Raw genomic sequence first — 15,999 nt, forward strand, 5'->3', positions numbered from 1 at the left:
TTTTCACACAAGCACTGCTTTGGAGACACGCAGCAGGGAGGGCGGCAAAGAAAAACTCCGAAGCGAGTGGGTGTTAGGAGATTGTCTTCCCACCACCAGCCCAGGGCACGGGGCGGAAGGCCGGGTTTGGCTCCCAGTCCCGGCACACAGGCCGGCGAGGGCACGGGCCGCGCTCCTAAGCTTGTCGGCGGCGGGCCCTCACCCAGAGCCCGGGCCAGTGCGCTGCGGAGGGCAGCGGTGCCCCCCGGCTGCCTGCGCCGGTCACTCTTCAGGCCGCTCGGGGCTCCATCTTCCTCACGGTAACGCGTTTTCTCTGCCCTGGCAGGGAGGCGAGACCTCGCCGCGGAGGCGGGCACCGGGAGCGTAGGCCTCCGCACGCGGGGCACCCATAAAGCTCCCAACAGTGGCTGGGGCGTTTAAACGCGTTTATTTATGTGGCTCGCTGCGCTGCGGTGGGGCCCCGGCAGCCTGCCAAGCTCCCCCCGCGCTGTGGCCGAAGCCCTCTTCGCCCGCGCAACCAGCGCCGGGTGGGGGTGACGTAAGGGCCGACCCCGCTCCGAGGTCCTCCCGCCCTCCGCTGTCAGCGAGGAGCGGGCGGCCCCCTCTTGGGGCGCAGGCGCCCGTGCGCGCGCGGAGGGTGGGGCTCCGCACGCCCTTCCGCTGTCGCGCCCCGCCCCGTCCGCTGCCTCTCGCCTGCTCGCGCCTCCCGCGGAAGTGAAGGGAGCGGGGATGCGGCCGTGCTGCCGCTGCTGCTGCCCCGAGCCACGGAGGTGAGAGGCGCGACGAGGCGGCGGTGAGGGAGCTGCCGCTTTCGCCTCTCTCCCCCTTCACACCACCACCCCCCTGCTTCCCGCGGCGGCCTGCGCCACAGGGTGAGCGGGCGGGGCCGGGGCGGCTGAGGGAGCCGCGGCGGGGGCTGCGGGGCGGGGGTCGCCGCGGGCAGCGCCGGGGCCGCCGAGCTTCAGGGAGCCGCCGCTTTCCTGCCCTCCGCCAGCTCCCCTTCCGCCTGGCGCTGAGGAGACGGGGTGCGGGCGGGGGCGGGGGGGGTTACTTGGGGTGAGGGTTTATTTTTAGGTGCGGGGCGTTCATTCCGTGCGGAGCCCCTCCCCGGGCTATTCGCGGCGCTTGTGGTGAGGGGGAAAGCGGCGGCGGCGGCGGCGCTGCGCTGTGTTGCTGTAGCTGCTGGGCAACTAATCCTAATCCTGGTGGCCTCTGACAGCTCTGCGGGCTCCCTGTGTGCGTGTGCCTGCTCCGCGCTGGCGTGAGTGGAAAGGCTGTGGAGACCTGTGGGGTTCGGCTGCTGGGGTTTTTTTTTATTTTTTATCATTTTTTTCCCTCTTTTAGCGCTGGTTTCTTTTGCAGATGTTGCTGCAGGTGGGGGCAAAGGGAGCAGTGTGATTGCCTGGGATCTTGGGGCATCTCTCTCTTCGCCTTTCAGCTCCCTCTCCAGTGCTGCTGTTGCTAAAGACTTTTGTAGCTATCGACTCAAGTACAATTTCGATGGAAAATGAAGGTAAAGGTCTCATCAGAGTCACTGACTTCATTGGAGCTAAGAGGATTTTTGCATGCAATTTGGTGACAACTCTTACTGGTGCGTGTGTATGTTTTACTGTTCCAGGGTTTTGCAGGGTTGCTCTCCTGTGTTAATTTCGTGGTCAGAATTTTGATTAGCATTTTGTAGTTTGAGAATTGTAGGACCATCGTTTTTCTTATTTATACTGCTGCATGTTGAACTAATTATCCGACAGATTTTATTCTGTCTTGACAGATATTCAAAACATCTATTGTGTGTTTTAGTGCTCTGTGTTTGGAATAAAAATCCCTTATTTTATTTAGATAGGGGCTTCTGAGCATTAGTTGCTTGGTATTTGCTTAGATTATATGATTTTGTTAAAATTTATCTTTCAGGGTGAAATTGAGAAGAATTATATTTTTATGCATATTCTGTGTTCTTAAAAATGACTTAACTTTGCTCTCTTGGACAGTATTTAATTAAAAAGTGGCACTCAAGTTTTGAGTTCTACCACTTGGAAGATCTGCTGTGAAGTTGTAAAGGCTGTGTACCAAAAGAAGTCCCTCTATTATGCTTTCTCTTTTTTGTCTAGTTTGGAAATGACTTAATCCAGGGAGTTATTCCAGTTTTTCCATGTTGGGCTTCAGTTTATGCTCTGGGAACCTTGAAAGCCTCTTTACATTGGTGATAGTGACTGTGAGCTTCACCAATTTTTTTTCTTTTCCTTTTTTTTTTCTCCTTTCTGTTTGACTCTGGATGTTGAAAATCTCTGAAATGTATTATTTTTATAACTGTGTATGTATAAGAAAATAACTGTGTTTTGTCCCACTCCCCATATGCCATCAGTATTGTTTGAAGATACTAGATGGATGTTTTCAGGTGGCTACTGGATTTCCTTTGCTCTAGGTTGTTATGTGAGGCATAGGAGCTCCTTTTCCTCCTACCCCATTCTGAAGAGAGGTGCTTTTTTAATAGTTTGACTTGAATGAAGAACTGGATTGAGTTTGTGATGTAGACTCACTAAATTATTTTCTACGGTTGGGTATTGTTCCGTTTTGAAATACGGTTGTCTTCCATGACTGGAAAGTTGTAGAAATTGTGAAGTCTAACCTATGTTGAAAACTATGTAGTTTATTATAATCTGGCATTTCAGAACTCTTTTCTAACTTTAAAATAATGTTAGAATTTTCTTAATTCTATTGATCATGTCTTCCAACTGAATATTTGTAATAAATAGCACAGAACTTGTCAGGTAGAAGGAATTTTGGAGTGTGGGGGACCATGTCTAGAAGATTGATCTTTGTTTTGGGAGGCTAGATAGCTGGTAGAAGTAGTGTCAGTGCTTTTGCATTTCAGTCAGTGCATTGCAAATAAAAGATATTTGAATCGGCAGTGCTGGGGGCGGGGGTAGCAAAGCGGATGTAATGCCATTGAATAGAAAGACACTTGAGGGGGGAAAAAAAAGTAGCTGTCTGACATGTGTGCGCCAAAACCAAAATGACAGAAAGACTTTTAATGCCTTTTAGTTCTATTACCAAATAAATAGTATATCATAGATGTAGTTTATAATCAAGTTGCATATGATAGTGTGGCCCATTCTAATTCTCCTGAATGCTGGTAGCACAAAGGTGTAATTTCTTAAGTTTCTTATGGAGTAAATAAGTTGTGTTCAAAAATTAGTAATATTTGTATGGTAGAAGTAACTTATAAAAAAAAAGCTTTATCTATGGGAAGAATCAAAGATGATCAGATGTGTATTTCAAAGGCAGAAATAAATGCTACGGTTTGTTGAGGGCTTTCAAAATGGAGTAGGCTTCTGGGGGTAGGAGGAAAGCTAAACTTCATAATGAATAAAAAGACTGAGTTGGTTCTCAACATTTGAATTACTTCCTCTCCACTCTTTCCACTCCCCTGTCTCATAATTGAGTCTCCGGACAGGCACGTATATTTACAACTGTCTACTTTCTGTTTTGATGTTCTTGGTATTTCTGAGCTCTTCTTTTTCTATCCATTTGACATTTTGAGATAGCTAGACACTAGCAGCTTTCATATCGGAACTTTTCAGCACTCTTGAGAGGATTCTTAATATATTTTCTCCAGGAGGCAGTTGAAGAATCTTGTAGAACAAAGATTACAGTTAGAATATCTTTAAAGTGTTGGGTTTTTTTTTTGTTTTGCAAGTTTGTTTGAAAGGTCTCTTTAGTTCGGATACTGAGCAAGAGATGGCAGATTCCCGCGCCCCCCGCCCCCCCCAGTATTTGGATGAATATTCAAGATTGGGAAGTGATAAAATGGTTTGGAAAACTGATGTTTTCCTGTGTTAATTCAGTTTTCATAAGCAGTATTGTATGTTTACTCTAAGCTAGTTAATGTTTTGTCCCAAGACTTTGCGGTTCCTGTTTCTTGTGAGGGGATGATTAAACTTCCTCAAAAATTCATGTGTCTCATGGTAACGGGGAAGAGAATTTCCCATCATAGGAAGACTTCTGCTTAGCTCAATAAAAGTATGGCTTGGAGGAATGATGTTTGTATTTCTGTTTGGAAAGATAGAATTTTGTGATGTCTTTCCATAAGTGCAGCTTTTTCCTAAACTGTAGGCAATCAGGAGGACTTGCAGCTGTTTAGACAAAACATAACTCTGAGCGCAAACTGGGCTTTGTAATGTTTGGATCTCTCCATTGATGCCTTTGGGCTGTTTTAAGTCATTTTCTGGTCTGAATTTTTTTGTTTCTTTTACCACCATCTTTTAGATTGTGACAGGTTCTTTGTTCTACTGAAGATTGTCTTGTAGAAGACTGCCTTTTAGTAGAAAAATAAAGAGCACAGTTTAGGTTACATCAACTTTGAACTTCTCGGCTCTAACGACAGACTATGATTACAAATACAAGTTGTTAAATAGGAGTGCTGTTTTGTTACCAAGGCCTTCTGTAGCATTTGTTTTCTGATCATTAAGTGCCTAACAGAAGAGGTCAGGGTAACATTTTCCTACCTGTAAACCAAAAAGACTTTCCCAAAATCACGCAGAAGGTTGGTACAAAAACTCAGACCAGACTTACTGTAAGTAATAAGAACATCATGTGGTGATTCTGAAATACTCCTTAATCTTCATTGTTTTGAGTCCTGGTTAATTTCAGCTAATCTTCAAAGATGGCTGTCAATTTCAGCCTATAGTCTGTCAGCAGTAATTTCAGGATAATTTTGATAATTGGATGGACAGTGAGATGTATGTCAATAATTTTTTTTCTTTGAAAAAGACGCTTTAATTCTTCACATAATCCTGAGATGACAAATGAATCATTTTTGTTTGTTGTTTGTATGCTGGAAGTGCAGTTTCATGGGTGTTGTTCTTAGATGGTAAAAATGGGCTTAGTTCCTAAACTAACAGATTGAAGATCAGTGAATAGATTTTTCTTTTTTGGGGGCAGTGAGTTAGCACCCTGGACTAGCTCATCATGGATTACGCAGCTGTAAATGCTGACAAATGGTGGAGTGTGTGTACATGCAACTGAAAACAGAGGGGGAGGGGATGCCTGCGGCAGCAGTGACTTGAAAACAATTTAAATTATTCCAGAGTGCCATGATCAGTTGTTTCATGAAAGTAATATCCAAAATAATCAGAATGGAATTTGTGATGGAAAGTGTTAGAAATTCTGAAATGTGTGTTATCACAGCAATTCACGTTCCTTTTGACATGTAGATGATTTCTTAATAAACTAATAGGTGAAGGAGGAATTTTAATATTCATTGGTTACTGTTTTTTACCATCTGCAGCTTGCAGAAAATTAGAACCCAATACTTCACACTTATATTGGCAAAAAAGTCACATCTCTTCTGTTTAACTTGGAGGATAAGGTGAGAGATGAGGTTTTTTCTTTTGTTAAAGAGTGGAGAGTCTTCACTAAAGACCAGATCTGGTAGATACCTTCCTATATTTTAACAGTGCTTTCGTAACTTAAATAACTGCTAAGTTAACATAGCACTTGTCTTGCACTAGGAACGTAGATTTCCTTTTTAATTGAACAGTGTCATCTTTTAATCTATTGTTTGACTAGTTCATGGAGCATTAGATACTTTTAGTCTTTCCTTTCCCCTTTTTTTCCCATGCAGATAAATCAGAAATGCTAATCTATAATAATCTAGAAGTGGTTTAACATGGAATCTGCTTGAGTTCAGACATCATAGAATGTACATTTATTATTTTGCTAGCTTTGTAACTCTTTTATGTGGGGAGTCTATGGCGTAATCTCTTCTTAGCGAGTCAGGAAAAAAGTGATGTAAGGAAAATGCAGACAATTCTCAGGGTAGCTAATTTAACAAAAGAGAAACTTTTTCGCTTGCTTTTTTGGTGAAGAGTTTGGTAAGTGTCTGGTGATCTTGGGATGCTTTTCTGTAGGACTGAATGAAATGGTCTCATTCCTGCTGAAAGAAGGTCCTACTTTCAGCTGTGTTCCTGCCGTATGTGTTGTGTTGGCTGTCATGATTGTTGAGTGCTCCTGGCTTGTTAGCTAGGCAGAAGGTTAGCCCAGCCCTTCTTTCCCCTTACCCCGTGTTGGACAGCTTTCTGTTGAGTTAGTAAATTGAATGGGCTCATGAAGCATCCAGTTAATGTCGAAAACAGTGAGGGGAAAAAGCAGTGAGACCTTCTCCTTTTAGCATAAGCAGACCGTTAGCTTGACTCACTTCTTTATGTAGTCATAGCTTCAGTTCAGTATAAACTCACCCATAGATCACGGTGGAATTTTGCAAGAGTGGAATAAGTTATAAGTAGATTTCAGTTGAGACCTGCTTTTGAGTTGGTGAAAGAGTTCAGGTGATGCCTAATTGACACTGGGTGATAAAATTGGCATTTACAGTGTGGTTTGTAGAAGCTAGAAGGAATGATAAAGTTACAATCCATAGAAGAAAAGGAAAATAAAATACAATAATCAAGGTATAAATTTGGGACAAGCATCTGTTTCTAGTTGTTTGTTTTGTAAACATTCTACTTTAAACAGTAAGAAGGGTTAAAATGGATAATAGGTTAGCAGATGCAGCCTACAGAATCTTTTACAAAGGCTTTTAAAATATTTTTGTCATGAATTTTCTGCAGCGCTTCTTTCTGCATACGTAATTCACAAAAAAGCTTGGTGAATACAATGTTACTGCTTTCTTGATGCTAATTATAAGAAAGCTTATTACCATAAGTAGAGTAATTATGCAGTGAGTTATGTTTGCATTTGAATTGGCACTGACACTAGCTTGGTCCTGAGAGCTGTTGTAAACAGTAAGTTCGGGATTTTTTTAATTAGAATTTTATTTTGTCACATTATGAAGTAACTGCATAGCTGTCAAGGATATAATCAAGAATTGGGTCTTGGCACCTCATTCATTATTTTAAACAAATAAATACTGAGCAAATATTTCTATTGGAGTTTTTGCTTAATACAGTTATATGGCACCTGAAGACTGCACATGTCATGGATACATTAGTAGTATATCACAGGGTGCTAAAATTCTTTATTAGTGTTTGCTGCTGAAGTGCCGTCCTTCATTTTGAGCAGCTCAGCACTTCAAAGTGTTATGAGATAGAAGCAGAATGTATTGGAGAGGAGCCATATGATCTTATTTCTAAGCTTAAATGTTCTATTCTAGAAAGTTAGCAACTCTCTGGCAAGATAAATGGCTGCTATTTAGACCGAAAGTCTTTTGGCCTTCAACTTCTAAAAGGCTTCATGTGAATCAGGATTTAAACAGAGGCATATGCTGTTTGGAGTCAGGCGAGATGGCCATTGATGCTCTCTTCCTTGCGGGGGTGAGTTTCTGAACTGACCCAGTGCTATTATACATAAACTTTGCTTTCATCAAGGCATTAGCATTGATTTGATCATTTTAGTGTGTGCTTAGGATTCTGTATCTTTTTGTTCTTCTGATTAATAAGTAATGACAAATGTATGAAATGTTCAAGCAGACTTTTCCAGTGTTCAAGGAGTTTTTTTGAACGGGAAGAATCAAAACTGAATAGTTTGGCCTATCAAATATAGATTGGTCTGGTGTGTTTGTCAATGGATTCTCGGTAGCTCTGATGCCACCTCAGGGCTTTCAGCAACCAGGCTTTAAATTAATCATAGTACATCCTTCAGAGTATATAGAAATGCTCTAAATGGTAAATCTTATGGAGCAATTGAATACAAAGTTTGAATGTTTGGCATTCTTAAGTTTCAACTGTATACTACATAAATGGGTGAAAGGAAAATAAGGTGGTTTGGACAGACATGGTGTTGGGGGTTTAGCCTGAATCTTTGTTGCCATTACTCCTATAATCTACAGCACTGCAGTCAGGTTAAGGTATGATTTTTGTGAAATATTTTCTCTAGCTAGAGAACGGGCAGTTGCCATTCACAAGGCTTGCAAGATAACCACATGGACTATATTACGATTACAGAAAATTTCTCAGCTTTACTGTTGTGCTGGTAGCCTCAGTTGAACTAGATGTCCTACTTTCTTTTCTATTTTTTTTAAATTAAAGGAGAGATGGTGAAATGTCCTGAAAGAGTAAGATGCATTTCAGGTTGTAAAGACGTGTTTCTCAGAAGTGTTTTTTTAGAAGATATTTTTAGTGCTTAAGTATTTTTAGTACTTGAAAATAGTTCTTGAGCTTCATAGACTACTGTAGAGATAGTAAGTTGGATGTTAAATGGAGCATCGTAGTCTTTATTACATTGCCTGAAGTAGATGGAGGTGGGGGTAGGTCTCTTTCAAATATTTTACAATTTTTTAAGATTGGGCAAACCTTGAGATTCAAGACGGTCAGTACAACTATGCAGATCACTGTTTCTTAGTTGGTCAGAAATGCAGAAGTGTTGTGTACCAAGGAGTACAGTTCTGCATTATGACTGGTGGTTGGCTATAGTTAAAGTCCTAAGCACTGCTGAAATAGTACTCAAATACAAGGCAGGTTGTTTTTTTACAGGTTCACGGGGCAGCTTAGCAGGTTGTTCTCATAATTTGGGAGTTTGTTTCTTTGGTTAATGGGTGGTGTCTGTGCCACTTTGAATATCGCCCTTTTTCTGTAAAATCTTACAGAATAACACACAATACCAAGGGGCTGAAACTATGTGACCTCCCAGGACAGAAATTACTCTTCAAGGAGAACTCATTAATACAAATTAGTGTTTCTCTTTCCTTCTGGCTTTTTAGAGACAGAACTTCTCTGTGTGCACTTTCTTTGATGTGGGGAGTCCTGGTAAAATGTTTAAACTAAAATACTGTTGAATAGAAACAAATTTCTTTGAATACTAGAATACAGGGCTGCTGCAGCAGTTTCCCCAGAAGTGAAAAATCATCACACTTTTCCAAAGGAGTCCATTCAAATGAAGACAGTGGACAGTAACTTCAAAGCTTTCAAAAAAGTATTTCTTCTCCTGAGCAAACAGTGCCTGGTAGAAAACAAGTGGCTCATTAGTCATTAGACTTCAGCCTTTTGGGGCTGGGAAGGGACAGCTCTTTGCAGTGGCAACTAAAATACTCTTTTTGCAAATTGGTCGTGGATGTTTGTATTGAATGAGTGTTGGCACTTGTTGCTCTAAGAAAGCTCTTTATCTCCCATAAAGGTATTTGTCACAGTATAATACTCTCTGACCAGGTTCTTTTAGGTAATCCATGTATGGAGGGTGTAATGTTTAATATCAAATGTGTGTATCTGAAGATATTTGATGTTACATGTGATTTCTGATTTAGCAGGATGATACATTTGTACTATGTTGTAAGTATATTTTGTAAGTTACTCTTAGCAAAATATACAAATTGCAATGCACAGTTCAATTGCAGTACTGGTGTGATTCCCATTACCAGTCTCTAGAATATGGTCACCATCACGATGCTGGGCATTCCCCAGTTGCTGGAAAGGAGTATGTGGGTTGAAACCAGCTCAAGCCTGTTGCTGTCTTTGAAATATTGTTGGTTGGTCAGTGCGTATGTTGTGCTGAGCCACATACACATCCCCCCTATGCTGGTCTGGCTAACTCAGACATTCACATTCTCTTGATGAAATCGGGGAGGAACACTTACACCACCAGTTGATCCAGTCAATTCACATAATTGTTTATCCAAAGCAAAGGCCACCCTCCAGTCCCCAGTGTGTTGAGGTATAGTTAGCCTCTTTGCAACAGCTGTGGTTAGTCACACCCTACATTATTTCCTGAGCTTCATGGGCACATCACCCTTGCCCATCTCCTCTGAGCCTTCTGTTATATAGGGGTTTATTGGTCAGTCATAGTATATGAGTATTTTTCATATCTAAATTTAGAGGGTTTTGAGACTCATTGGAGAACTTGCTAGTTGAGAATACAGCAAGTAATGTGATTTAATCACATATGAGGTACAAACACCTATATCAATGCGGACTGTATAGATGAAGCCTTCCTGAATATAATTTCCAATTTTCTGCACATCATCAAAAAATTAGTTTAAAAGCCAAGAATAAGACATTAAATAATGGAATTTACTTAATCAAGGTAAGTTTGTAGATTGCCTGCATTTATAGTTTGTGAACTTGGTTGCACTGATTTTTATTTATTTTATTAAATTTGTATGCACCACACTCAGCTACTTCTACCTGCTTCTTTTATTAGCATAACTGGTGAATTTCTCTGGAGATTTAATTCTTGTTAAGATCTGGCAGAATTACATGGTAGAAGTTGCATCACAGTCACAACCAGGTTGGGGATTGCTTGTTCCAGAGTGGTCTGCGGGCTCTTCTCTGTCCTGCTTCCAGAATCCTGCTATGCATCCAGGGTTTGCTTCTGGGTGTGCAGTTGGTCTAGGACTTACTGTAACTATTGAATGTGCCTAATGCCTTTTTTGTGCTTGGATTTTTGCTGTGTCTTGTCATCACATGGTCGTTGTTCTCTGGCTGGGACCTGTATTGAGGTTCTAGGAGCACCTTGCCTTCTAGACAAATGGGGGAGGCAAAGATGGTAGAAACATCTAGTGAAATAGATACTTTTAAGATCATTGCTAGAAAGTGACTCTGGAATCAGAGTCATGATGCTGAGCAATGACCTAATTAAATGTAGAGTTTGAAGATGGACAGTAAGATAGTTAAAGATCTGGATCTCTAAAACCTCTAGCTACCATGTCCTAATGAGTAGGAGAAGACTTTGCACTGATGCTTCATATCTGATGGAACTGACAGAAAAGAGGACTACTTCCATTCCGGATAGAGTCTTTTCCTTAAAGATACCTTTCACAGCCAAGAATCTTTGCCTAGCAGGAATTGTTTCCAAAGTCTGTGTGCACACACCATGGAGATTCAGGCCTCTATGCCCATTGACATTTAGTTGATCTCTAGCCCTGTGTACTTTCAGGATGCCAGACAGTACAGAGGAGGTAAGTGCTTGGCATTTTATTATGCTACCATGTGCACTGATGTCTACAGTAGTTGATCTATCTGTTGTTACTCCTCCAAACCTGCCATCCTGGCTCTGATTTGTAGACAGCTGGAGAAGAATATGCATAGTAGGATCTGAGCTTTCTAAACTTCTAGTGTACATCACATATAGTTTGATTATACAGAAAATTCAGGAAATGAGAAGCTTGTAAGTTTCAATCTGTTTTGTATGCAGTGAAACACCTTTTTATTATCTTGTTGAACACTATCATTTTTTTTCAGTGTGGGGAAGGTAGATGAAAATGGAAGCTAATTCTTATGGTGCGTGAGGAAGTGCTGATTCTTTTGGGATCCCAATAAAAAAGGCACAAACACTTGCAAGGCACTATTAATAACTTGGAAAAGGTGATAGCAAGGTATAAAAGCGTATGTCCTTTCTGATACTGGGAACCCTGAGATGATAGGGCTTTGGAGATGGATCTCTGGTCAGATCATGGCACACTGTAGATCTTGTCTGCTCTGACTTCGCTCGTACTCTTATGGGGTTTTGCTCACGGTACTGGTTCATCAATCACCAATAGCAGTCAGGTCTGGAATGTGGACTTTGAGGTGTCCCTTGGACAACATGTGCTAATATCCTTATCTCATTAATAAAGGTGCAGTTCCTGAGCAGGTGCATGTAACATTTCAAGTGGAAAAGACATAACTTTTACAGGACTTTATTATTAGCTAATTAGCCAAAACGTTTTGGTCGCAAGTTTGTCTAAAAATAGATTTTGCTATGAGAATGTTCTAAATTTTTAGACCAGTCTCAGTGAATGTAGGTCCTGCCATTTGCATTCTCTGAGGAAGTAGAGCTAAAATTTCCCCTTTAAAAAAAAAAAAATTATAAAAGTGTCTCACTGACACTGAGCCCTTCTGATTCATAATGGACTGTTCCTGCTAAGCTGAGAAACAGAATGGTAGAGGTAGGTTGTTGGTACTTGGTATCGGTCATGGTAGAAAGACGGTAGGCAGAACTTTGTAGTGTATGAGGAAGAAGAAGCAGTAACACATTACTGTTAACTGGTTAACTAGATTTTTCTTTAGAGAAAACAGAAGGGAACTCTGAATTTCTGGTAGTGTAAGCTTTCCAGAATAATTTGTATTAATTTTGATAAACATCCTTTGGTCACAGTTCTGTGGTCATATGATTGATGCATGTTTCTTGGTCTAGAAATGGTGGTGTGTACATTGGAAGTGGTCCAAGAAAAGTCCTTCCTGTGGCAGCTATTTATTTTTGTTAGTTAGCATCCTGCTTCTTTGTTCCTTGGTAGAGTTAGCTGCAAGCAGGGAATGGGAAGCTGTAGTAATAGCTCCAAAAGCTTCAGCGGTTCTCTATGTGCTGCCTATCTGATAACAGCAGCATAGGCCAGTATCACTTCTTAGCCCAATTATCCTTATAAAGACTTGGCCTGAATGAAGTACTGAAGTGTTTTAAGGTATCAGCTGATAGATGCTTGAAAATTGACTGCAGTATAGGATGGGAAGACATCTTACTGTTTGTGGGATGACTCCTTTAATATAGAACACTGTGGTTTTTGGGATAGCTTTTGCTGGATATGCTAAAAGGTGTTGCAGAAGTCCAGATCTCCAGTGTTCAGATCTGGGCAGCAGTGCAAAGGACTGTAGAGCATTTGCCAACAGTATTGAATAAGTAATATTTCTCTTGCTTTGTGGAAGTGTAATGCATAGTAAAGGCAAAATTATTTGCTTTAAATATAGTTATTGTGTTCCAGCAGATAGCAAGCACTTTTTCTAACTATTTTTTGGACCGGAATTTGTTGGTGTAATGCATTTTATATTTTGAAAGGTAGTGATGAAGGGAACAGTGATCAGTTTCTCATTGGCTAAGCAATTGAATTTAGTTGGTAGCACAGTGTTAGATATTTGAAACTGTTCTCTTCTGAACTACAAGTGTAGGGTAATCTACATAGATTGTAAAGGTTTTTGAGAAATTAGATGAGACTCCATCCAGAATTGTCTTACGATATGTAATTTAGCTCTGGAGAAGGGAGCTGGCTATTAAAAGACCTTCTGAGCCTTTGTTTTTCTAATCCTATACCGGATTTTCTCTGTAGATTTTTTCACTGCTTACAGTACAGTATTCTTCATGAAAGTGGGAGATAATATGAATGAAACACACATTTAAAATCAATGCCTTTTTAAGTCTGTCACAAAAAGGTTGTCAAAATAGGCTTTGTTGTAGCACAGTTCTGTGTTAATAAAGATTTATTTGAAAAGCCTGATCTCTGGGAGTACTTAAACATTTCTGTTTAAGGATATTTGACTTCTTAGAATATCCTTAAAAAGCTTGTTATTAGACTTTCTGAAGTCCTAATTGATAATATTAGGGAAATTATCAGTTATGTATCCTTTTTTTGGAATAGTTATTTGTGTTTAGCAGCCATGTCAGTTGGTATAGGGAAAAAGATTCTTCTCAGCACTAAAATTTGTAATGGCTGTCAGTTCACTTCTGCCTACTCTTACTGGGAAAGCTTGGTTGCTCAGCATTTTTGTTGAGAATGTGGCGTCATCTCGGTCAAAGTCATATGTTTGTGTGTTTGTTTTGAAACAGCACTTAGGCTTAATGGTTTTCAGCCCTAAACTGGTGTTTGGTAGCTACTACCATGAATGTGGTATCTATTTTCAATAAAAATCAAAAGCTCTTACTTAGGATGGGAAAACTTTAAGGAAAGAACATGAGCTAGTAATTCGGTAGGGTGTTTTATCAAAGAGAGGAGATTGTGGCAAAATTCTGGGTGAATGTTTGGTTTAGAAAAGAGTGTGGTCCAAGAAAACTGAAACAGAAGTAAGGTTAAAATGGAAAGAAAATTAAGTATAGCCATTTAAAGTATGAAAAGTCATCATCTCCAATGGCAATTTCCTGAGAATTGAAGTGATTTAACTTAAGCCTACGTGTACAAACCAATATTAACAGCAGCTGTAACTGGGTGTCTTCTTAATTGCAGAATAGGTGAATTTGAATGAGAATGTTTCTTCCTAGGGACTTGTGAGTGTCAAGTGCTTCATGGATGCTGGTAAAAGTGGTGGTACACTTAAAGGCTGTCTGACTGCACGGAAGACTGAGTGGTCACAATGATGTGTCACTTCCCATGATGAAGTCTTAGGGAAATGAACTTGTATATACCCAAGAGTATTTTGTAAGGCTTAGGGTTACAATGGTTGTATTCTTCCTAACTGAAATACCTGCCATTCTGCTGCTGTTGTGGTCAGCTTAAGTTGCTTTAGTAATAGTTCTGTTTTGTAGAGTGAGTCTTACGATGCTGTGTTCTGTGAGAAGCCTTAAACTATGGAGCAAATGTTTGTCCCTCTGGTCCAGAATAGTGTAACCTTGTTAGTGTAAGGGCTTGTTAGCATTGGGTTTTGTAAAAAGACCCCTTGTTAGGAATAGAATTATACTCATGATTTTGCTTTTCTTCTGATGTTGAAAGTAATAGTTCTTTTAAAATGCTTCAAATATACATATGTTGAGAGAGAAAAATCTGTTATTTTGTTGAACCATGGGTGAAATATTTTTTGAATCAATTTCTTGTTTAATTTGAAACATGTAAAGGTATTTGGAAATGATAACTTGCTAGATGATTTTTGTAAATGTATAAATTTATAGTGTATAATAATGTGTTTTCACCATCATTTTTAAAGAAGACTTACATCAGTGTATATACTTAAGGTTTCAGTAAGTACCTAACCAATGCTAAAGCATATTTTAAGTCATGTATTTTGTAATACTCTAAAAAATTTGGCCACAGACATTCCAATTCTGGTCTTTGCGTAAATGCATCATTAAAAGGGTAGTAAAGAACAAAACAAAGCTCTTTTGGTGGAATGAAATATGAGAACTGGAGTGGCAGTGTGGCAGAGTGTAGCTGAGCTTCCATTCTTGGCCCTTGCTGAGCTGCACTCTAGCAGCCCAGCTGCTCAGTCCCGCTGGCTTCAGGCTGCAAAAGTTGAGTGGGGTCCAAGGGGTTCCCCCTTTTTGGAGGCCAGTAAACACATTGTTAAGGTGCAGTTCTTTTGTCTGCCACCCCCCTGCCCGAGAGCTCAAACCTGCACCCCATATCATCCTGTTTCTCATCTTAGTCTCTAAACCTGCTTTCTTATAATTACAGTGAAGGAGCAAGTCTTGTTGGTTTACTGTTTCACTAGGAACTACATGGCAAGTGTAGAGAGTTTTGAAGGGTTTTGCTTGAAAGAGAAAGCATGTGAGTTCCAACTGTAGCACTTTCACCTTTGTTCATTGTTCCTTTGGGCCCCTGGGATGAAGTCTGTGTAGTCCATTTAGGTAAGCAGCTAGAAGAACAAATATTGACTTGAATTCATCTCGTCTATCATATTTGGCTACGTGGCAAACAGCGTGAAGTATAGAAAATGAAGATTGTCATACCTTTTTTAGGGCATAAAAATGCCGGAATCTTATAAGGTACTTTAAGATGACAACACATTAACTTATATTTTAAGTCTCAGCATCCATAGAGGAGATTATAAAAGCATAAAACTGCCTATTCAAATTCTGTGCAAGTATAATGGGAAGACCATTTCTGTGGTGTGTGTATTTGCATGGCAGGTGTCTTCCAGTTAATGGAGGGGGGATGTGTGCATGGCAAGATGCATGAGATATTAATTGTGGGTGCAGTAAGATAGTGAGAAGGAAGAAAGAGTATCACTCCAGCCTCTCATTTAATAAGCAAGAATTCAGAAACTCTAAAGCTTCACTAAATATCAAAGCAGTACTCAGCTGTGCAATCAATGTTGCTGTTGCTCTATTCTGCAGATCACAAAATTTTAACTTCCTAAAATTACAGGAAAACATTGCTTTTTATAGTGTTGATTTGAAGCTTTTGTACTGTAGTCAAGTTTTATGACTTGCATCTGTGCTCTTGTTTGAGGTTTTCTTAATATTGTTTCTCCTTTCTCGGTGTACAAGAAAATGTAAATAAGCCTGCTTAGACCACCTTCATTAATAAGTAGAAAGTAGGGGCAGGGAGTGAAATTATCTGGAGTGATTACTTTCTGACCAGGTATTGATGATAGTGAGCTAAAGGATTATGAATACATT

General features: G+C 40.3%; 1 protein-coding gene across 1 annotated transcript in view; it reads left to right on the plus strand.

Moving 5' to 3' along the window:
- Positions 1-722: 722 nt before the first annotated feature.
- ATP2C1 (ATPase secretory pathway Ca2+ transporting 1) overlaps positions 723-15,999 on the plus strand; it is a 54,164-nt gene continuing 38,887 nt past the window's right edge. Inside the window, exons 1-2 of the mRNA XM_059818725.1 lie at positions 723-872; positions 1,363-1,513. Of these exons, the coding sequence (XP_059674708.1) occupies positions 1,508-1,513 (6 nt within the window). The 5' untranslated portion in view covers positions 723-872; positions 1,363-1,507. The remainder of the gene's footprint in view (positions 873-1,362; positions 1,514-15,999) is intronic.

The sequence above is a fragment of the Gavia stellata genome, chromosome 6 (assembly GCF_030936135.1).
Source record: "Gavia stellata isolate bGavSte3 chromosome 6, bGavSte3.hap2, whole genome shotgun sequence".
Classification (NCBI taxonomy): Eukaryota; Metazoa; Chordata; class Aves; order Gaviiformes; family Gaviidae; genus Gavia; species Gavia stellata.